The 23,207-nt window shown below is 47.8% G+C and overlaps 1 protein-coding gene across 5 annotated transcripts in view; it reads right to left on the bottom strand.

The window, feature by feature from the left end:
* Positions 1-1,589: 1,589 nt before the first annotated feature.
* Positions 1,590-23,207, bottom strand: part of TP53INP2 (tumor protein p53 inducible nuclear protein 2) — a 59,528-nt gene continuing 37,910 nt past the window's right edge. For 3 of the 5 annotated variants that reach the window (XM_054045392.1, XM_054045390.1, XM_054045391.1), the window contains exons 3-4: positions 17,154-17,499; positions 1,590-12,624 (exon numbers count right to left, since the gene is read on the bottom strand). In XM_054045392.1, the coding sequence (XP_053901367.1) occupies positions 12,375-12,624; positions 17,154-17,499 (596 nt within the window). In that variant the 3' untranslated portion in view covers positions 1,590-12,374. The remainder of the gene's footprint in view (positions 12,625-17,153; positions 17,500-23,207) is intronic. The other 2 variants (XM_054045393.1, XM_054045394.1) reach the window with 2 other exon arrangements.

Raw genomic sequence — 23,207 nt, forward strand, 5'->3', positions numbered from 1 at the left:
CCATTCTTGGCCTTGCTGCTGAGATTGACAGCAAGGGGGGCAGTTATGGTGAAATTTTTTATGAATGGAAGCTGGAGCAAAACCACAAGACTTAGAGGCCACTAAACCACCCTCAGATGGGAACCATTTTAGACACTTGACCTTGAGGTGAAAAGTGCTGTATCTCATAACCAGTCCACTAAGTCATTCAGTACCCCTAAATTTGCTTTTCCTGTGAGAATGGCTGTGACTTAGTCCCCTTTTTTGTTCTAGATATCTAATATAAAATGTATCTCCTTGTTACTGGAGCACCTCTAACCACTGTTTGGAAATCCTAGACTCTGTGACAGTGTGTAACTCAACCAGCACCTGTGGTTAGGATTTCTACATATAAAATGTTGCAGAATATGTCTTTGGACTGGAGGGTTCTGTTCTGACTCTAGGGAGGTTAGCTGTCAACATGTTGCAAATGTTTAAACCACATTCTACGTGAAGTAGACTCCCTCTTTCTTCTCTGCACCCTTCTGGGCTGTGGTGGATAGTGCAAATGCTCCAACCCTTCGCATTATTTATCCCTCCGTGTGCTCTGTAGTCGAGGGAAGCTGATGAACCTCTGCTGGTATAGCTGGTTTGGGATTTACATAGGCTGGAAATTGTTTGATCAAAGAGGGGGCAGCCTTGTGGAGATGATCAGTGTACGGTTGCCACCTGGCTTGTGGGAGAGGAAAAAACATCTAGTCTGAGTTTCCTACCAACCCTTCGGGCTCGTTTATGTAGGGAAATTATACTAGACCCATATAATTTTATTGCTATAGTCAGTCTACTAGCTAGTGTCCAGTTCATTCCTTTCCACCGTCACTGAGGTTTGTCTGCTTTGCATCCTTTCGTCTCTATGCCATTTTCTTTGCCTTCTCCCTTCCATATTCAGCCTAACCAGCTTTGTTTCTGAGTCCTGCTCCACAGCTGAGGGTGCTGCCTCTCTGCCAGTGAGTCCAGTGTGAACTCTGGAGAATGGCACTAAGCCCAGAGCCTTCTGTAAACATGTTAAAATGAAACCCATCATGTGAATGGGATGTTGTGATAAAGATAAACACACGATTGTGCGGAGATAGCTTAGAAATAAAAACCTAACCCCCCAGTTTGGATGGTAGCAAAATTCTGCAGGTTAGTATTCTTTTGTTTAAGGACAGTATTCTCCACCAAGCCTCAGAAAAGGCCATTAGTACGAAAGCTATTAACTCGATTTAAGGTCTCCTGCCACTGTACACAGACTGAGATGTGCTGTATCAAGAATGCATCACTTTGAGCCGAAGGCTTTTATTTTAACAGATTCCCACTGTCTGCATGGACAAGAACTGTGATTAGCAGCATGACCCTTTACTACTTTTTATTTAAACTTCTTGCAGGCTTGTGAAATTGAAATCCTGTGTTCTGATCTGTACTGACATGTAAAACGCTGGTGCTTCCCTCATTAGGGCAGTGTTTAACCATTCTCCGGGAACAAACACTTGCTACAGTCAGTGAAATACGCTACTGGATTTTGAATGGTGGATGTAACCAGTTTTACTGCACCTGGTTCCCTTTATGATTTAAAACACACACACGAAGTATGCTTTAAATATATAGATTTTTTTTTTTAATTTCTTGTGGTTTTCCTTTATATTAGATTTTTTTTTTCCAGGACAGCATTACAATCTAACAACCAAAACCATGTTACATACACACACGCACACCACATAACATGTCCCAGGCAGTCATGTCCTTCGCTCTGTCAACATATTGCAAATGTTTAAACAGTATTCTACGTGAAGTAGACTCCCTCTTTCTACGAGCCTTGCTTACATTGCTTTAACATGTAACACACAACAAGAATGTATTTTGTTAGCTTTCTGTTTTGAACTAGGTTTCAGTTCCTACAGTATAGTGATGTAGAAAATGTGGGGCTTTTTATTTTTGTCTTCTCAAAACCCCTGTTTTAAAAGTTGTCCTGCTATTGTAAGGCATACAATAGATTCTAAGGTTTAAATCACCCTCTCAGCTGAACAGAGCTGGGGAAAAAAACCTACTAGGAGTTTAATCTGCTTGGTCATCGGGATTGTGTTCTAAACAGGTCAAATGCACACGCACTCAAAATTTGCTGCTTGTTAGAGTGGTGGTGTGGAGGGAGGGGAAAGGAGATGGCAAAACCAGAAAATGTTCTCAAACTCATTTTAAGAAGGTTTAAGGCAACCCTTTCAAACCAAATAGTACCTCCTCTTTAGATAAGCCTTTGAAAGGGAAAAAAATGGATTTTTAACATACAGTGTGTTTTGGCAAAGTGCTGGTGGTAGTCATGTCATCTTTATACTCTATCTTCACCCTCAAACTGGTGGGAAATCAGATTTTAAGCAGGAGTTCCCAAAGGTGCATAGGGGATTTAGGTACCAAAATAAAGGGTATTTGGGGGCCTAACTCTGTTGGCTCCTTTGAAAATCCCAGATCTATTTTTTTTTTTCACAATAACATACAGCTGCAGAATTTTTTTTGTAATTTAAATTCCCAGTCGTTTTTTGCATAGGACTTTAACTATGGTTCCCTAATTTGTTACCAAACCATGCAAAGGGGTGAAAGGCACATACACAGTCAATACACTATGAAGAGGTATAATGCATATAGGAGAGTATTATGAGTATAATACCTAGTTGTGGGAGTTGAGAGATATATATACACAAAACATTGCAACACTCAAATGCTACGTTACAGATACAGTTCTGATACAATAGAAAAGAATATTACTATGTTGCTGTTACAGTGTGAGCTGTACCTTTGTCTCAGGAAGGGTAAAAGCTGGATTTTGAAAGCACAAAAGTGAATTAGATACAAGTTGTTTGCAGTGAGAATTGGGTGTTTAAAATAGTTTGTATTTATGGTCAGCTTTGCTCCCCCGCTCGCTGTTAGGCAAGAAGGAGTTGGAACAGCAAAGATGTTTGGGGTTTCTCATACAGGGGGACCCTGTACAAGTTACATGCTAGTAGGGTGTTTTTTTCCCCCTCTCCCCACAAGGAATAGGATCTCCCACAGCCTGGAGATAAAGGGTAAAAGCCTGACTCCACTGAAGTCAAAGGAAGTTTTGCTATTGACTTCAGTGGAGCCAGGCTTTCACCCGGAGTCTGAATCTCCATGTAGGAAGGCTGAGCAGTGGCAGTGGCTGTAACGATGGGGGCTAGTGTAGACTCCCTTTGACCGAAGAGCCACTAGTTGCAGGCAGCTAGTGTGGAGAAGAGCACGTGCTGAGCTAGAACAATGAGCCTGACATATCTCAGAGCCTAATCAGGCAGACTTATTATTAGGGAAGTTGGTGTTGCCCAAGTGGGTTTAGACGGGTACGGGCTGAATGTTTCATCAGGTGCTAACCCACATCCTCTACCTCCTTGTAAACAAAGGGGGTAGGGAGGTGTAAAGAACTTGAAGCTGCAGCTGTTTATTGAGCAAAGAAGGAATAAGTCAGCATCAGCTTGGATACTAGATGGAGCCGTTCACTTTTTTTATAACCATTTTTTTGAGGAAAATGTGGGATTTGTTTTTTAAATTAAATTTCATGAGCTAACTTTTTAGAAAGAGCCTTTTTGTGCCTGCATCAAGGGCATAAAGCCGGAGGCTACAGTGAGGCCCTTTAAAAATCCGACCCTGTGTTTCTGACTGGCGAGAGTGCTGTCACCCTTTCACTTCTGCACTCCAAGAGCTGCCCGCTGTTGCATGCTCCAGGTGCCAGGCTGCCTTTTTGGGGGTGAGCAGAAGGGGGAGGCAGCATCTCCTCTGTTATGAGGATTCACAAAACTCTCACACGTCAAAACAAAAGTGATTTACTAACCATGCCAGAGCACTTCCTCCTCTCCCCCTCCCCATTTTTATTTATAAATAGACTTTTTTCTAATCTCCCTATTCCCCCTCCCATTGACAAAACTCCCAGGCAGTTCAGTGGAATGAGAGCTGGGCCAAGGAGGTGTTCATAGAATGGCTGTATCTCTGACAGCTCACAGGAACAGCTGCAGGAGAAATGGACGGAGGTGAATATACCAAACTGCGTAATAGGCAAAGGTTCTTCTAGAATGGCATAGAGGAGGCACCTGAAACTAAAGGAGAAAAGACGATGGTTGGCCTGACTTTGATCCTACATGGGAGTCAAATTGGCCAGAGAGAGGTCAGTGGAGTTAAAAACAGTGGGCGAGGCGAAGGAGGCCTAGAGAGTCTACAGAAGAGGTTCCAAAGGTGCCCTAGGGATACAGAAGAAATTCCACATCCTTGACCTCAAGCAGTTTTACTTCTCTTCCTCCTTTTCAAATTCAATCTGTTTAAAGAAAAAGTAACTAACTGATTACAGGGTGAGGTGCGCCATTAGTGCAGACAATGGCATCGTACTATTCTTTGTACTGTTAGGTATCCATGCCATGAAAGAATGGTCACATTCCTGGAGAAGTTGAGAGCTTGGGGGAGTAGATGCATCATCCAGACATACTTGTCTCCCATCTTATTTTAAAGCATCCGTGCTCAACCTGGGGCTCTCCAACAGAGAGAGAGGGGTGGGTGTGTGTGTGTGTGTGTGTGTGAGAGAGAGAGAGAGAGAGAGAACTAGCTAGATGGGTCCCAAAGCTTTTTTCTGTTGTAATATAGCGTTACATTATGGAAATGGTGGAGAACCACTATCAAGGAGAGTGACCATTGCTGAACCTTCACTTTTCACTGCAGTCATATTTGTCTATTTATTAAATAACAAATATCGGCCATGCTCATTTGTTAAAAAAAACACCTCTTCCATAACTGGAAACCACCAATTTCAGCCCCAATCTATGCAAGGGAGTTGGGCGGGGAATTATCCTAGCCCTGTGCCCTTGCAAACATGGGCTTTTTACATCGCAGGAGAGTTTGGTACTGTGCATGGCCTTCATCAAACACACTAATGGATTTCCTCCCCCCTGGGACTTGGGGGGAGAAAAGGAAACTGCTCCACACACAGCTACATACGGTTTTAAAATATACAAAGAGAAATAACAGGTTCCTAAAGCGAGGAGCTTTGGGATGAACTACATACCTAAATTTGTACTTTGCAATATTAAAAGAAAGGGGCCCTGCTGGACCGAATTGACTTTCCTCAAGGCTGGGCTTTCCCAGCAGCGTGGGTGCCTCTCGGAAGTGGTACTTGTAGGTGCTGGTTTCGAAGGGCTGGATTTCAAGGGCAGCTCTGCTGGCAGGTGTGCTTTCCATAGCACCCAGCTTGTCGCCCAGCAGCGCTCCTCATCACCCTTTAAATGCAAATGAAACCCGGCCAAAATGCAGTAGGCAGAGTCTAGCATCATGGACTGCTTGTGTGTTTGTGATCAAGGACTAAGTGGGCTGCTGTGACCCGCTTTTGAATTCAGCCCCTGAACCAGGATCACTTAACTAGGGCTGCTTCGGGGGGGTGTTCTATGCAGAATGCTAGAATACGTGGCTTCAGACTTGGCCCTACATAAATGTTTTAAAACAAAAGGGGGGCATTCCCCCAGCTTTGTGCTCAAGGGCTGCCCATGCCCCCATTGAAGCCAACCTCTTGTTGACTTCAAAAAAGCAGGGTCAGTGGTGTTTATGGGCAAAGCGGTTCTCTCACCCCCTGCAACTAAGAAGGGCGGAATTTACCGCTGCATGGCAGAGGATGTGGGTTCTGATTCTGCACCAGGCCGATTGTGGGAGAATCCACAGGCAGGCAGGGTCAGCCAGGCAGAGGTTATGTTTCCCCCCTGGCTCTGGCCCCTGGAGAGGAACTCTGCAGAAGAGATAATCTCGCCTGGCGCCATGTTGCTCTTTCCATGCAAGTTCCACCCAGGTGGCGGGAGAATGACAGTCATCCCCCTGGCTCCTCCCTGCAGTCTGCCCCTCCCCTCGCATAGAGCCTGACTGGCTGTGAGCGCTCTCCTGGGTCATGTGTGTGTGTGTGTGTGTGGGGGGGGGGGATAGTACCTCGCAGGGATCTGGCTTCTATGCTCTAAAGATGGGCAAGAGTTATTAGAAGATCTACTCCATTGCACTGCCCATGCTGGCCGTGGCCTCAGCATTAGCCCGCTGAGAAAGCAAGAGCCAAGCCCATCTGGCTTTCTAAACAGACGCGCCCCCAGGACTTTGTTTTCCACCCGGTGTCTTTTTTTTTTTTTTTTTTTTTAATGTTAAAAAAAAAAAATCAGAAATTACATTATTCCTGAGAGCGCGAACAACCGTCGCAGTGCCCCCTCCCCTGCCCCCTTCTTACTTTCAACGCACTTTTTCCAAACCATTTTGCACCCGCCTGGCCCTATCCTGCTCCCATTGACTCCGCTGGGAGCAAGATCTAGCTCAAGTTTGTGATTCGTGTGGAGCACAGATCTGTTGTTAGCTCTGCCTCCAAGATCTTGGCATTGCCCCCAAGCCCTTGGGGGCTTTGATGCCCTCTCAAAACATATTCCTTAAAAATAGCTAGCTAGATATTTCCAATAACGCTGGCCTAGAGGAGGAATAAATTGTATTTCAACAATTTCCATGTGATTCCTGGGACCCACATGAGTGAGGTGGGTGTGCCCCTGGGTGGCCCCATAGCTAGTAAGTGGACACTGCTAACTTTAAATCTGTTACACAGTTACACTGGTGCCAGTCGAATCCTTTTCCTCGTCCAAAAGGCAGCTGATACTAGCAATTCATGCTAAGAAAATAAAAAGACATCTCACTAGGTTTCACAGATTCCTTTAGGACGTGCAGATTCATATCCACAGCCTCCCAGGAAATAAAAGAACGCATCAGAATCAAATGTTCTGAAATATGCACTTTTAAAGATCCCAATGCACGTGTTTGTCCCTGAGTCCACGCTGTAATTTCCCCTACACAAATAAAAAAGAAATTGAAAACTCCGCATAGCCATTAAAGTAGGAGATCAGAACAACACGCTCCCAGCCACAGGGAGCATCACACAACTAACCACAAACTGGAAATACTGAATGCAAAACCAAAATCAACACCGTACAGCCACTCTGTGTTTTTAAAATATTTACACACGTGCACCCAAAGATTCTGTGTTTTAAGCACCTTTTGTTTGCTTTAAGATAAAAGGAGAGCCATCCAACCTCAGCGTGACGGGCTCTGGTTGATCGTTAAAGAACTAGGACAGGACATTTGGTAGCAGACCAGTACTTCTAGTGATCGCCTCCAAGCACAGTGTGAACACACCTCTGTCACAGCATTAGCTGTTTGGTTACACTTGATAGCAGGTCCATTTCTAATCAGCTTATAAAGGGTTAATAAATGATTACGTTGAGGACAGTCTGTGTTTTAGATGCTTGTAAGCCATGGTAATAGTAACCTAGTGACCTGTCTAACAATGATTTGACCTTTCAGTAAAACATTATTAATCATTGATTAACCCTTTCTAAACTCTTGATATAAAGTGGGATGGTAGTTTTGCTTGGTTTCCCCTGCTGACTAGGGATAACATGATGCAGTTGTGCAGAACGATGACATCCAAGCAAAGTTCCTTGCATTCTCCTTCTAAAAAAAAATAAAACTTTAAATATTAGAAATGAACTACCACTGAAACGGGCAGTTGGGCTATTGGACTCAGTGCCTCTGTTTTAACAGCACTTAAGGGCCCTGGCCGGCACTACTGAGGGCGACTAGAGCTTTGCCATTGACTTCAATTGCTGCTGGATCAAGTCCTAATTGAGTAGTTTTTGCTTCTCACTGTCCTGGACAATTAGCGAGGCTGGGAGGCTTTTAAAGAGGGACTTCTCCTACTGGGAGAAATGCTTGGGAGCAGCTTAGCAGACACACGCATTGTAAGGTGTATAAGGTGAGTAGCATTCCCCAAAGCAATTTGTGTTTCTAGGAAGCTTTGCTCGCTCTCGCTCTCTCGCAGCCATTTGGCACCTGTTTGATCAGCAAGACACAATGGTCAGCTCCAAATATCACAAGTGTTATGGGGGCTCTGGGCATGGGTGACATCATCATGTTAAATTTGTGACATCACTGTCATTTGCAGGGTGCCTGAGGCATGTCGTAAGTGGAGGTGTAACTGTGTAACTGTAACAGGTGGGAGCTGACCGGGAGGCAGAAAATTACTGACCTCATACAGCTCTTTATTGGTGTCTGCTCCAGCAAGGAAATCTCCCTCTAAAGCCACCTTATGTGTATGAAACAGCCTAATGCTGCAGAACAGATTGACCAAACAGCCTATGGAAAGGAGAACTGAACTGGGGATGCGGGGGGGCAGAGACTTGATGAGCATCCAAAATTTAACCCTGTTCCTATGCTGCTGCTTAAAAAATTCTTAACTCTGACATGGACATTGACGAGTTTAGGAAATAGCTCCTCCTCACCTCTGCAGGAACTTGAGTCAGCGTTCATGTAAAATGCACCAGTCCCAACTTGCATCAGGGCTCACTTGAGAAAAAGGCATTTAATAGAAAACCAAGGATGTGAATGGCTGTAAATGTCCCATCAAGTCAAGACATTGCCAGTTCTGGTAAGGAGTCGGCTGCAAATGAAATAATAGACGTGTTGCCATCTTTAACACGCTCCTGGTGGGACCTTCAGCAGTGAGCAGATGAAGTTCTATCACACCACTGCCTGCTCCAACACATGGAGACAATGTGGAGCTGGTATCAAACAACAGACAGGGGTGGGGCTCATCCGGACCATGGGAAATAACACTGGCTTTTCAAGTTCTCTCTCTTTCTCTTAACTGCTGTTAAACCGTCTTGCCAAGAGATCTGTGCACATGAGCTCGGCTGCCTCGCCAGATGCTGACAAGGGTGCAAAAGCAAAGAGGAACAAACAGCTGATCCTAGCAATATGGGAATTTTGCCCTTGACTTCAATGAAAGGAGGGATCAGGTTCTAAAAATCAGGTTCCTATTAGAGATGGGCCCAAGCTACAGAGCTCAGAGCCAGCTGGAACGTCAACAAGGTTTGTGTGTGCTGGGGGTGGGGGAGGAGTTCAGGTCCAGCATATTGGTTGGGAGTTATCTCTAGTTACTAGAGTCACCAATGATTCAATCAGATATAGCTGCCTGCAGCGTCTTTTCCATTAATACAGGATGATGTTACTGTTTTTTAATCTTTGCCAGGCACTGCTCTTATTTCTCTAGGCGGGTTAGAATTTATTTCCATGCTGTGTGAGAACTTTCTGTTCAGTAGTGTCATGAGGGCAGCAGGGCTTTGTGTTTGGAGACACTAACAATGGTCTTGTGCAGAATTTTACAAAAGCCAAACTGGGAGAGTTATAGAGGCAGTAGGGCTGTTTCAAGCAATGGTTGATTACACTGAAGAACAACAAATATTAAATATATTTAAAATAATCCCATTTATCTCTGTATTTTTAGAGGCTCCCATGGCACCTGCATTTTAGCTAGATCCTGCAGGCAAAATTATATTAGCCATTCTCCGGGCTAACCAGATCTGTTAGCCTCCATTCCTGGAGGCTGCTAATTGTAAGTTTATTTCCTCTCAAAAGTCTCAAGAGCTCAATTATTAGACATTTTAAAAGCGGCGCTCACATGGTGGAGGCCCACTTGTTTAGAATTATTTTTAAAAACACAATTTCACAAAACCTACTATGAAGGTAAATGTCTGAATAATGGTTTATAGAAGAAATTCCAGTGAAAGTGGTTTTATTTTTGTAGCTCAACATGGCCTTGCATGGTGGAAACTCAAACTCAACAGCATTGTGCAAATGGGAACGGGAGCCTGCCTGTGGACAGCCTAGTTTCGTTCCCCCAGGGAGTGAAGTGCAAGCAGTAAATAAAGAGCATTAATGGAGGAAAGTGATTTTCAGACAGCTTTGCGGTTTTACTAATCGCGTATTATTAACATACAATTTTTTATATCTTGACAGTGGCCTTTTAAGGATAAACATGTTGGGCCAAACCCAGTTCTGGCGTAGCAGCATTAAAACCACCAGGGATGAATATGGCTATTCATGACACAGGGCACAATCTTTAGTGCAGTTAACCGGGGGTTATCTATTAGCCCATTCTGACTACAGAGAAGAAATTCCTCAACTGGGCTGAACGCCTGGAACTTTATTTCCCATCGGAAACTCCCTATAGTCCTGTAGGGACTATCAGACTAGCGAGCGTTAGGCCTGCCTGTAACAGTGGAATAGGGGAGCTGCCATATATACCTCTTCTTGAGGGACTTGTATCTTTTTCCATCCACGTAGGCACAAGTTCTGCGCTACACAGTTCTCGGCCTTGGGCTTGTACCCTCTCAACTGCTCCAGTTTCCATCCTTGTTTCTTGTCTTGCCTCTCTCCTCCTGCCTTTCTTTTGTCCCAATCTCTCTCGCTTCCTCTCTTGTTGCACATCCTTTCGCTACCAGCTTCGACATACTTTACCACCTCTGTGACTATTGCACAAGCCCCTTTCTGCACTGTCCTCCCAAACGCTAGATGGGGCAGCAAACCACAGGCTGTTATACCAGCGTGAAGGAGAATTCTCACGCCTGGGGGTTTGAGTGATGGGTTATGTTCAACCACTAGCTTTAGGATCATGCTCAAGAAGTATCATCATCCACTGAGGCTAGACCTGTCCGCTGGGAGTGGCTCCTCTAACAGCTCCTTGGAGGTAGTGGGATTTACACAATGCTGCTTTGCGGGTTTGTTTTCCGAGGGCCCAGATTTTGACTGAAAATAGAAAACACCAAGACCTGTTTGGACATGTACAGATCACTGGCTTCCCCGGGGCACCAAAACCAGCGGAGACCAGGGAGAGCCTTTTGCCAGAAATCCAGTGATTTGGACAGACCAAGGAAATGACAACCCAGTCTAGGGGGTAGGCCTCCTCGTTCATTGCTCAACCATTGGCTCTGAAGATCTAATATGGTGTTTACAACCAATCAGATAATCCACCCCCATAGGCTTCTGCCCAGCCTGTTGCCTGGAATGAGAATTCTTTATTCGAATGGATGAGGGCTTTTTAAGGGCTTCGTCATTGTAAAATGCAAGTAAGTCATTGCGGGATTTGTTTCTTGTTGTTTTTTGCCTAAGCTGGTGAATGTTCCTGACCATTTCACGAGGCAGATTTGTTCAGCCTTTCTAAAGACCACCTGATCTCTGCCCTGTGTTCCACATGCAATAATCTGCTTAGAGCTTTGACACTTGTCCCTTAAGCAAAGCTGTTTGGAGGGGTGGGCCAAACATATTGTAAGACACCCGACTGTAACCTGAAAGCACCGGAATAATAAAATGGACTTTGCACTCTTTTTAAAAGGCTGTGGGGAACTAAGGGCTACAGTAATACTGCACAGGCTTGATTTCCAGAAGCACTCAGTAGCTGCAGCTCCCACGGATTTCAGTTGGAGTTGTCGGTGCTCAACACTTCTGAAAATCAGGCCTTAAATACTTGCTAGGAGATGCTCAAGCAGGGTTCCCTTTACTCCAGCATGGCACCTCTGAACAGACAGCTAGATAATAAAAGCATGCAAGTAAGGATCATCAGTGACACCACAATCCCAGCTCCCAAGTTAATTCAGAGAGGATCTAATATACAATCCAGTTTTTAAAGGGGGATGGGGGGAATGGTCTTTATTCCACATAAATTGTTACATTTTCCTGGAATTTGAGCCAATTTTGTTGTTATTTTGTTCCAGTTTGCATTTGAATCTGGTATCTCCGTTTGTGACATCACAATCTGTTCCACGGAGAAGAGTGTGATGTCATAAAGAAAGGCACTGACGTCACAGGCTCCCAATACAACGGCAAGGGACAAAGGAAATGACGGGGCGTCTTCACCCTCCCATAAATTCAGCGTAACATTGGTGTTAAGCTTAGTGAAAAGTAGAGCATTCACTGGGAACACCAAACTCGAATTCAAATACTGGTAACCGTTGCAAGAGCAGCTGGAAGAACTTACTCAAGTATTGGGGAGGGAGTCGGGGAGCTGGGGAAATACCTTCCATCAGGAATCATTTTCCCGAGGGTAACTGGTTGGACACAAGTTTTTCCAGAAACTTTAGCACTGATTCTTTTAAATCATTTCTTGACATTTAAAAGCTGTCCCCCAGCCAGTGTCATTAGGTTACGTGAGGGTGATGTGCCGGCTTTCTCTCCTGCTCAGTGCCAGAGCAAAAGCTGCAATGGTGGGGAGGGGAGTACAAGGTATCGAAGTGGAGAAGGAAGAAAATAATAGGTAAGTAAATGTATACTCTAGTGTAAAAAGGGGAGTGAAACCGAAGGAGAGCCCAGCAAGGATCTGCTGTGGAGCATCACCAGTTCAGAAGAAATTGAAAAGCGTCTCTCATGGGGATAGGTTTATTCCAGAGAAAGGATGAAGACACCTCTGCTGGAGAAAGCATCGCAAGATGGGACGTGAAGCTTGAGAGTTAAAAGGGTAATGCCCCGCGGTGCAGACTTCCTGAAGTAGTTTAGTAGTTGTACTGGCGCTGGCATGGTTGGTAGACAAAGCTGCCCTGGTGTTTGGCCCGCCGGGGGTGGCGCTCTCTGGCGCGGTTCTGCCGCTGCATGACCTTCTGACTGAGCTTGTGCTTCTCCACCAGCTGCTTTGCCCGCTGGATCCGACGGACCTGGCTGACCTTCTCCAAGATGGCAGCTTTTGCCGTGAGAGAGGTGGGGTGGTGCGGGGTGCGGCGCTCCAGCCGGGGTTCAGGCACGTCCCTAGAGAGAGAGAGAGACACATTCATTAATGGTTAAGCTCAGGATGACCTCAGACAGGTGTGACACCACTTTGCATTTCCCCAGGGCACGAAGGGGTCGACTGCCAACTGGAGTCACACATGAGACTCCTGACAGCTCCCTTCTGAGTCAAATGTGCAAATGCCCATACAACAAAAGAAGAGACGAGCCCCACGTCATGCTCAGCACGACCAAGAATTGTTCCGTTGGAGGTTGCATGCGGTACTATGGTGATAGCACCATGGAAATAGAGCTATTTTCCCAAGATCGGTATGGCAGATTAATTCTTTAAAATGCTCGTATTACCCAGGCTGACATCCCCTTAACAACCACTTAGCTGGCTTTGCGCGCGAGTGTCTTACAGACGAACACACATACAGGGACAAATTTAGAAGAGATTCTAAGGTGGTTTCTTCTAATCTCTCAGCATGCAAATTACTCCAGCTTAGGCTCCCTTTGATTTAGTAATTGGCATTTAATTGAGACCCTTCCCCTACTCATCACCTCTGAATTTGGCCTGCTGTCTCCTGTAAGCAACGCTGTTCAAAGCCTCTTACAAGGCCAATGGAATTATGAGTGAACTGCTCCATAGGCCAATCTGCAATAAGCAGAGTTGTTAAAAGGAAAAGGACTTCCCCAGATCAAACGATTGGCGTGATTGAACCAGGTTCCATTAGCACCGATGACTCATGGGGAGAAGAGAGCTTGAAAGCCAGCTGCTCGGTCAGCAGAAGTTCTCCTCCAACAATGAGGGAAATCAAGGGCAAATTGAGCTCATTTCCTCCCTACTTTTAACTATTATTTGTAGCCATTTTGCTTTGTATTTCACCCCCTGCCTTCAAACTTTCACTGACTCCAGCCAGATTGGAATTTGGCCCTACGAAAAAGGAGTTTGCAAAGGGCAAATGAGATCCCAGCCGATGATGCTCAGTGTCGTCCTCTGAGACTTGCCCGGGGAATTCGCTCTTGAACTGGGCCATGTCCCTCTGTGGTGCTGTATAAACAATAACGATGTATTTGGCCCACGGTCCCATGGAGTGTTAATGCCAAAAGCCATCGAGCTCTCTGGCTGGCTCATGGCTGGGCCTTAGCCCAGTTTGCCTTTGGTGTGTATGTGCTGTTGTGATACTCTGGTAACACGTCCCAAAACACTGAGCAGCCTGCGTGGCTTGTAGTTTGCCATGTGGCTGCACTTCCGGGCATCGGTTGTGAACTCTGCGGCTGCCGATGGGAGAACGTGTGGAACTGGAAGTAAGGATTGCTGCTGTCTCCCAGGAGGGTCCCCTTTCCCGGAAAAGCAGTGGGCTTTGGTCCCCTCTCTGGGGTTCTTTTTCTGCCTAGGAGTGGGGGGGGGGGACGGTTCGGTGCCCAGGACAGCTCAATTTGCAGGAAGAACCACATTCCAGAGTGGAGGATTTTGTGCTCAGAACTAGAACTGCACTGCAGGACCAGGGCGGAGGAGATGCAGATGAGCTGAGCTGAGGAGGGAAAGCCGACAAATATCCTTCCTAAAAGAGCCAACGTGGTAAATTCCAAGACACCAGTGAAAGGTGAGTGGAGCCAAGTCCACTCCAAAGCCTGATTGCCACAGGCTTGTTTTTTTGGTGTCTGGTTTTGTGCTGTAACAATACCGGTGGTATGACTGAAAGAGTGTGCCCACACTGCGTTGTCTACACCAGCTTACGCTACTTCCCTTCTCAAGCACTGCCTTCACAAAGCTCTGTACTTTCTGGAAATAACTGCGCACCATTCTGAACAGATATCCCCGGTGCAATGTTCTGCTCCTCGGGGCCCAGCATTCTGGGCTTTTTCTTGCAGTGCATTGTGGGGTGTCTATTGGATTTCTGGGATTTGGGCTCAAATGAACAAACTCCCATGATTCCCTTCCTAGCATCCCGTAATTTGTCCCTTGTTTGAGCGTAAGCACTATTTACAAAGTGCTGCCCGGCAGTGTGGAGGAAGCACTGTGATCCTGATCGTCATTAATACGAACAAACCGCTCCGCACACGTATGGGCAGCCACACAGCCAGGTAGCTTTGGATGGGTTAGGAGACAGCTGCAGTGTCACAGGAGGGCTGGCCCCTTTAAATGAAGCAGGTCCAGTCCCTCTGTGCCAGAACAGGTGCTCCACCTTTGGCCAGTTCAGAGGGCGGAGCAGCACCTGAGGCTAATAAGGGTCAGGGAGGAGATCTCTGAAGGCAGCTGTAGGAGGTCCTTGGGGAAGGCAAGGGAGCAGGAGAGAGGGTTACCAGCTGACATCTCCTTGCTGGAGAACTGGAGCCAGAGGACCCAAGGGAACAGTGGAAGCATCTCCCTGCTGGCTTGCCTGAGAGGTTAATGAAATAGGGGGATAATGAATGTTCCCCGGGTGAGGACGAACTCCCAGCTGAGAAGTCAGCGGTGGGAAGGGGGGCTTCGCACTGGGAAGAGCAGAGTTGCACTCTAGCTGGAAGGGTGTCCTGGCAGAAGGACAGGAGAGGACCTATGAAGAGCCCAGGTGTTGTGGAAGATGCCGGAGCGCAGTATGTGTGGTGTCAATGGACTAGGTGCACTGGGGTGATAAATGGACTACGTTTGGGGACTTTTGCTATGGATTATTTTCACTGTAATAAATTTGTCCCAAGGGGCAGGGGATATGATTGAGGCAAGACAGCCTGTCGTGGAGTCCTTCGAGGGCTGAGAGGGGAAGTGATGGTAAGCAAGGTGCTAGGGTACCCAGCTGCAAGGGGTACTTGGGGCACAGTGATGCTGAGTCAATATGGCTAGAGGAGGAGGATGAAATTGAACAGTTATTTCTGTACGACCCTTTCCTGGAGTGACTTGACTGGACTGAGCTCTGCTTTCTGGGCTTGGCAAACTAGCCCTGACTTCTTCTGGTGTCTGGCTTCTGACTGCAGAATGAATGAGATGTTGGGTAAGCGATGTTGCCACTCTATCATGGCAGCATCATCCAGGGACGTCAAACGTGTCCATCCATCATCAAGATGATAAGGAGTGCAGTCCGTAACCAGATGGCACGCTCTTTGTTCTTGAGCTCCACAGGGATGGGATGGGGAGATCAAGAAGCCCCACAGTAAAGATTCAAGTTAAACTGCCCGTGACCACAACATAACGGGCGACATGGGGGACGTATCAGGATGCTTCACATTGGCTTCTACCATTAACTCCCCAGGAAGCAGGGAGGACAATCCTGACAACTTGGCCAGTGACCTGCTAACAATGTTATAGCATTGACTGGTGGGACAGGATAGTAATGGAGAACTGGTAATGGCAGCACTTCAGGATGTGGGAAGGCTCCTTTCCGGGAGATCTGTGTGGAGTTCACTCCAGAGCTGCAGCAGTGGAACACCAACAGGAGAGCTGCCCTCAGCGCAGAAAAGTGTGCGGTCACCAACATCTAGAAGCTTGCCACTCTCGATGCTACCTGTCAGGCTTCTGTGGGTAGATCAACTATTAGGGCTGTGAATGGAGGGTTCCCAAATTGTATAGGAGGCATGGATGGGACCCATGTCCTTATTCCTGGCCACCACACCAGTCCTCCGAGTTCATCAACAGCAAGGCCAAGTTGATTACTGTGGAACGTTCACCACTATGAATATGGGGTGGTCTGGATTGGTTCATGATAGCAGAGCTCCTTTGCTGCGCTGGGCATGTCCCAGGGGTGCCCCATCTCCTGCATTTGCTCTGCCAGGTTGTAGATCTTGGCATTCCATTACTGCTGTCCAGAAGGTCCTGGACATGCTCCTCTCCCCAGAAAGCGAGAAGTCCAGGCCCTCCTGATAGGTCCATGTGGAAACACAGGACATGGTTTAGTATGTGACTCTGAGTGTGTAAACTCTTCACAAGCTGAAATTGTAGAGGGGCATGCCTGGCTGCCAGTTAAACAGGGAGAGGACAACCGGTCAAGGTGCCTCCAGAGCAATAGAGGGCAGGGAAACAGACAAGCCAGTCCAGGCATGAAGCTATGCAACGTGGGACAACAGTGGGAGAACTGCCAGGACTGGTGTAATTAATCCAAAATAAAGAGGCACCCACATGAATCTTAGACCATATTAACTCTTTCCAGCATAGAGTTCGCTCACTTCCGAAGCCAATGAATGAAAGTGGGATAGGATCCCGGATGAAAAAAGCAAAACAAAAATCCTTTTGTGGGTGCCAAAAATTAATGTTATAAGGAAAGAACATTCCCCTGAAGACAAGGCTGTAGAGACCACGGACCATCCCCCCACCTTTAATATGAAAGTCTTTCTTTAGTGTTTTAGCCAGATGGCATTGCCTGGATATCTAGAGTGCTCTAGCCACTGGGCAAAGCCTGTCCCCCCAAACTGCAGATCTAATCCCAGCTCTGCCACTGATTTGTAGTGCGACCTTGGGCTAGTCTCTTAACGCCTCCATTCCTCTGCCTCCCCAGCTGGAAAGCAGAGATGATGATACCTGTCTGCCTTTGCCATGGGCTACAGACACACCATGTACTATTATTACTATCCGCAGCGTCCCAGGCTGGACTCACCCTTCACTGATCGGTTCGTCAGGACTCTCCCTTTCCACCACAATGCTGTTGCTGGTGACGTAGACGGACATGCTGGGGTGTTCGATCAAGAGGTCCTCCATGGGGCTGCTCTCCAACCTGACGGGGCCGGGGCCTTCTGCAGTAAAACAGGGGGGAGGGGTGACAAACCAACTCTCGTCCATCAAGCAGGGGTCGGGCTGGGAGGGCACGGGCCTGCCGACATAGTCACTGAGTGAGTGGGATGACGAAGTGGTAGGTGGGGGGGACCCAGGACAGGACTGGGAAGTGCAAACGGAATCCCTCTCACCTACCCGCTGCTCTTCGCTTGGGGCTGAAGTGTAACTAGCTAATGAGAGACAAGAGCCACCATCCACAAGGTGGGAGCAGCCAAAAAAACACGGTCGTTTGAAGCCATGCAGAGTGGGAGCAGGGCAGGGGGGCAGGCAAGGGAAGAATAAAGAAGCAGAGAGACACACACACATACAATATACAGTGGGTGGGGAGGGGAGGGGAAGGGGGGAGAAAAAGGGGGCATTATTAGTAAAAATGACACCCCAACAGCATTATTGTTTTCTTTCTTTTCAATCGATAAAACCTTTACTGAAGTATAAACCACCATGCAAAATAAAAACACCACCACAGCACAGCGCGGCCACCTCAAGGGGCGATTCAGCCAAGCATCCGCGTGCCCGAGGGACCACTAAGAATGATGAGAGCACCGACAGGGAAAAGCACGGGGGACTGGTCTCGCTTGTGCTTTGCGCTCGGACAGATACGCTCCGTCCACCCCACCTAAACCAACGCGGACTGGCAGGAGTCAGGAGGAAACGTATCCCTCCAGGGCGTCTTCCTCCTTCCTGTATCCAAGCGGAGCATTCCGAAGGGTGGGGCCCCACGGTTATGGCAGCGCTAGACTCCCTTCCAATGCGCGTGCTCCCTGAGCTGGTTACTGGTGGTGGAGGTTAATGGCGTATTGGAACTGGATTCTAAACCTGGACAGTCTAAGCTTATGTGACCAACACGGTAACTTAGCACTGTGTTCTAACCAGGGCCCTGGACCCCATCATAGCTGTGATGTTGATGGGGCCTTCCTAAGCCTAAATGGCAGCCGTGTCAAAATTTACGGAGCTGCTCAGCCTGTCTCTAATCTGTTAGTTCCTCTCCCTGCTTCTTGTCATCAGTTTCTTGCAGCTCAGGTGGAAGAGTGTGATTCCAGGCCCCCCTCGCTCTGATATTGGCTGTGTTCTAGCAGAGGAAGATGTTATTATGGCTCGGTTCAGTCAGGACTGCTCCAACCTCTGCTGAGCTCCTCAGTGTGCTTCAGGCTGGTCTAGTGAAGTGGTCTAGTGGTCACTGGTCTAGTGAAGAGGGAGCCCTGAGCAAAGATCTATTTGTGCAGTCTAGTGTTCGACCCCTCTGCGGGTTGGGGTGTGAGTGAAATCTGAGCGGAACGTGTGTCTGCAGCAAGACAATGGGAAGGAAGATATATGAAAGCACAAAGTGCTGGGCAGACTAAACTCATCGCTAGTTTGACACTGATGGCTTCAATTAGTCCCATCAATGAGGCATCTGCCTACAGTGAGCAACTGTGGTCCAGTGTGGGCTGGGAGAGCTGAGACCCGGATTTACTGCTCGCCTTGTCACTGAATCACTAGGTGACCTTGGGAAAGACCATTCATCTCTCTGCCTCACTTACCCCAGCTGTAAGGCGTGGTTAGTAACCCTTAGCCTCCTTTGTAGACTGCTTGGAGAGCGACGGATGAAAAGTGCTCTACAGGTGCTAAGTATTAATTTCTTTCAGGCCAGCATGAATTTCATGGATGATCATAATAATACTGGGAGGCAGTGTGGAGTAGTGGTTAAAGCAAAGTCAAGTCACAATCAAAATCCTGGCTGCTATCCTCTGTTTTGCCACTAACTTCCTGTGCAACCTTTGGCAAATGACTTAAACCCTTTGTGCCTCCGTTTTTCCTTCTGTACAAAGGGCGGAATAACTCTTTCCTTACAGGGAGTTGCAAAAGGCCTGGAGATCCTCAATAGGCATCATCTTTTTTTAAATTCTGAGAAAATAATCATTTAAAAAAATGTTGGGTCAATTGTTCATGAGACAGGACGAAAGGGGTGATGCCATTTGGGCTGGAAGAGGGCAGCCAATGAGAGACTTCATTTCAGGGGACATATTTCCAAAGGGCTTATGCTGCTCCAGAATTAGACTTCCATACAGCAGGGAGTCATTCTCCCAGTCCCTGGAGATTGGGCTATTAATAGATGTCGAGAGGCCCGGCTGGAGATTATTTAGCGACATAAAGACTAGTTTGGAGTGGTTTGGGTTGCTTGTTTTTCTTTACTTCTCGGAACCTTTACTGCTCGAGCCAATTGTGTAACTGGGAGAAGAGGGGAGGATCCAGGCTAAATAAGTGTCTGATCCACCAAGCACTTGGGTTCTCAGGGAGGCTTCCTTCCAGACAGGCAATATGTGTAACTGTGACAGGAAGTGGAAGGGAAACCTAAAATTCCCAGGTGAGCTGCAGTTTTCACTGAGCACATAGATCAGAATGGCCTATGGTTTTGCGCTTGTGGTACTCAGCCATTCAGGTTGGGCAACCAACACCATGTGCGTGATCCTGCCAGGTCATGGGCATTGAGGACTCTGCTTTTGCACAGACTTTTCATGCCTCCTTTCCCAGCCTGTGACAGGGTGGCTGGCCCTTTAAAGGGAGAGCGGGCTTAGCCCACCTGTGACACAGCTGATTCGCTGCCCCAGGTGGAGAGCATGAATTCAGTCATGTGAGAAACGGTGACGTGATTAAACCAGGATGGGAGGGCTAGACAAACAGAGGTGTGTGGACAGCCAGGGGGAGACAGCGAGAAGCTGGAGAAGAGGGAAGGTAGGGGGTGTAGCCTCCAGCAGCTCCGAGAGCAGGAAGAGACAGCCTCTGATGTTGGGGTGAAGAAGGCTCCTCTCCAGGATCAGGAACCTATGTGAATCTGCATAGCCTGGGGGAGAAGGCCTGTGACACCCCTCAGCGGGGAATGATGGTGGAGAACTACAGACAACAGACCCTCAGGTAGGGGGAACTGGGTCCAGCTAGAGTCTGGGTGGAAAAGAGTTTATTTGGGCTCAGCAAAGTAGAAGCCGAGCAGAGGAATTTTGTCTTAAATCTTTTGGACTGTGTGGAATTCTTAAGGGGCCCTGAGCAGAAGGGGAAACTGAGTCAGGATGCAGCAGAGCCACTCCGGGCCACGAGGAGTGCTTAGGAGGCAGCATACCCAGCCACATAGCTTTCCCCTCTCCCCACCTACCCCAATAGACTCTTCTTCCCCTCCGACCCCCACTGAAGCCTGAAGACGCTTCTGTCCATCCTGGCTCAAGCTGCCTACTGCTGCTCTCCTGGTCTGCCCCAATTCGCTACTGGCTGCTACACCCAACCCCCTCTGAAAGCTGGGCCTAGACCCTCAGGCTCCAAGTGGTTCATCAGTTGTGTGAGGGTCTCACAGAGCCAGCCCCAGGTTGGGGCTGGAGGAGGAAAGGAGGGACCCATTTGAAATGATCTAGCTAAGTGACCCAGCACACACAAAGGAGGCAGTGAGTGAGGGACAAAGACGTGAGTAACATTTAACCCTATGTAGGTGGCTTATTGTGCCTTTGTCGTTACAGTTTTAGCTCATAGGGTGGACCTGGCCAGCTTAGCCTTCAAGTGTTTTTGCATAACTCCAGTCTCCAGGAGAGGGCTGGAATAATTATAATAATTAATGGAGATATCCCATCTCCTAGAACTGGAAGGGACCTTGAAAGGTTATTGAGTCCAGCCCCCTGCCTTCACTAGCAGGACCAAGTACTGATTTTGCCCCAGATCCCCAAGTGGCCCCCTCAAGGATTGACCTCACAACGCTGGGTTTAGCAGGCCAATGCTCAAACCACTGAGCTATCCCTCCCCCCATGAGAAGGGGGAGGGATAGATCCCTGACTGGCAGGCAGAATGCAGAGGAAAAACTCATCAGCCTGTGATGCATAAGAACATAGGAACGGCCCTACTGAGTCAGACCAAAGTCCATCTAGCCCAGTATCCTGTCTTCCGACAGTGGACAATGCCAAGTGCCCCAGAGGGAATTAACAGAACAGGTAATGATCAAGTGACACCATCCACTCCCATCCTGGCTAATAGCCATTGATGGACCTATCCTCCATGAACTTATTTAGTTCTTTTTTGAACCCTGTTATAGTCTTGGCCTTCACAACATCCTCTGGCAAAGAGTTTCCCCAGGTTGACTGTGCATTGTGTGAAAAAATACTTCCTTTTGGTTGTTTTAAACCTGCTGCCTATTAATTTCATTTGGTGACCCCTAGTTCTTGTGTTATGAGAAGGAGTAAATAACACTTCCTTATTTACTTTCTCCACACCTCAATCATATCCTCCCTTAGCCATCTCTTTTCCAAGCTGAAAAGTCCCAGTTTTATTAATCTCTCCTCATACGGCAGCCATTCCATACTCTGAAATCATTTTTGTTGCCCTTTTGTGAACCTTTTCCAATTCCAATATATCTTTTTTGAGATGGGGTGACCACATCTGCATGAAGTATTCAAGATATGAGCATATCATGGATTTATATGCAAGGGACCATTGGTGGGGTTCTAGCAGGAAGGCTGTGGCCCGCATGACATCGACTGCTGGTTGTTAAGGGGACTGTTTAGGGGGTGTGTGCATGAGCCTGACTAGTGGGGATTCAGGGCCTGTCCTGGAGTTTCTGTCAGTTTGACAAATCTGACGTTCCCCTTTCTCCTCCCCATCACAGGCTTAGGCGACCTGAAGGAGCTGGTGGTCAGCTGAGCCAGAGACACTCACAGCAGGGTGGCTGAGCTTGGGTGCCCCAGAGACCTCCCCACAGCCAGACGTCTCATGCTGCAGACCTGACCTCCTCCACCCAATGAGTCACCAGACATCCCTCAGAACCAAGGAATCATCTAGCATTTACAGGCCAGTCCAGCCTCCCAGTTAGTCCTCGCCCATCGCCATCCCATGTACCCCAACTTGATTCCCCAGGAACGCTCTCCTGGCCATGCACTGCACTGTCTCCTCCTTCCCAAGACATGTAGCCCAGTTTCTTGCTTAGAAAAATCCGGTCGCCCTATTCCAGCTTGTTTCTGTGTCAAGTGCCAGTGCTTGCTAAAAAACTGGGAGGGAAGGTTAAAGTCTCATCCATGCTGTGACTTAGAGACCCATCACCACCACCTGGGCACTTTCATAAGAGTGAGGCCAGTCCACTCCTTCCGAGGGAGGGGCAACACCTGATCCCAGGGGTCTAGCTCACGGTTAGAGAGACTAGCTCTCTTCAGTCTCCTTCCATCAAGCAAAGGGTGTCCTGGTGATAAAACAGCCAGGACTTGCTCTTGTATCAGTTGGTAGCTTTATTCTTAGTCTCTTTCCAGGATATCTAAAAATATCTGAAAAGGAAGAGTGACTCCGGTAAAAAAGAGACAGCCGAGGCAGCGGCAGGAATAGAAAGGCAGTGCACAGAAATGTTGTTTGCTCAAGTTCTCTGCTTAAATTGTAAGCAAACGGTCCTAAATTGTCATTGCAAATGGCTGAGTGAGCTAATCTACCCCCGAAATGAAAAGGCACAAACCATTGAAATTAAGATGGAGAAGCCCCATCTACACTGACCTGCTGCTGCTATCTGCTACTGGCAGAAGGGCCCCTGTTCAGGGCTGAAAATGGTAAACCTTAAAAAGCAATCTCTAAGTGCGACTCAGTGGTATCACCTAGACCAGATGTGGGCAAATTACGGCCCGCGGGACCATCTTGCCTGGCCCCTGAGCTCCCGGCTGGGGAGGCTAGCCCCCGGCCCCTCCCCTGCTGTCCCCCCTCCCCCGCAGCCTCAGCACTCTGGCCCACCGCCCCTGCCAGGCAGCGCGTTGGCATGGCTGGCTCCAGCATGGTAAGGGGGTGGGGAGTCCCGGGGGGCAGTCAGGGGACAGAGAGCAGGGAGCGGTTGGATGGGGCGGAGGTTCGGGGGGGGGACGGGGAAGGGGGGGGGGTTGGATAGGCATGGGAG

The sequence above is a fragment of the Malaclemys terrapin genome, chromosome 12 (assembly GCF_027887155.1).
Source record: "Malaclemys terrapin pileata isolate rMalTer1 chromosome 12, rMalTer1.hap1, whole genome shotgun sequence".
NCBI lineage: Eukaryota > Metazoa > Chordata > Testudines > Emydidae > Malaclemys > Malaclemys terrapin.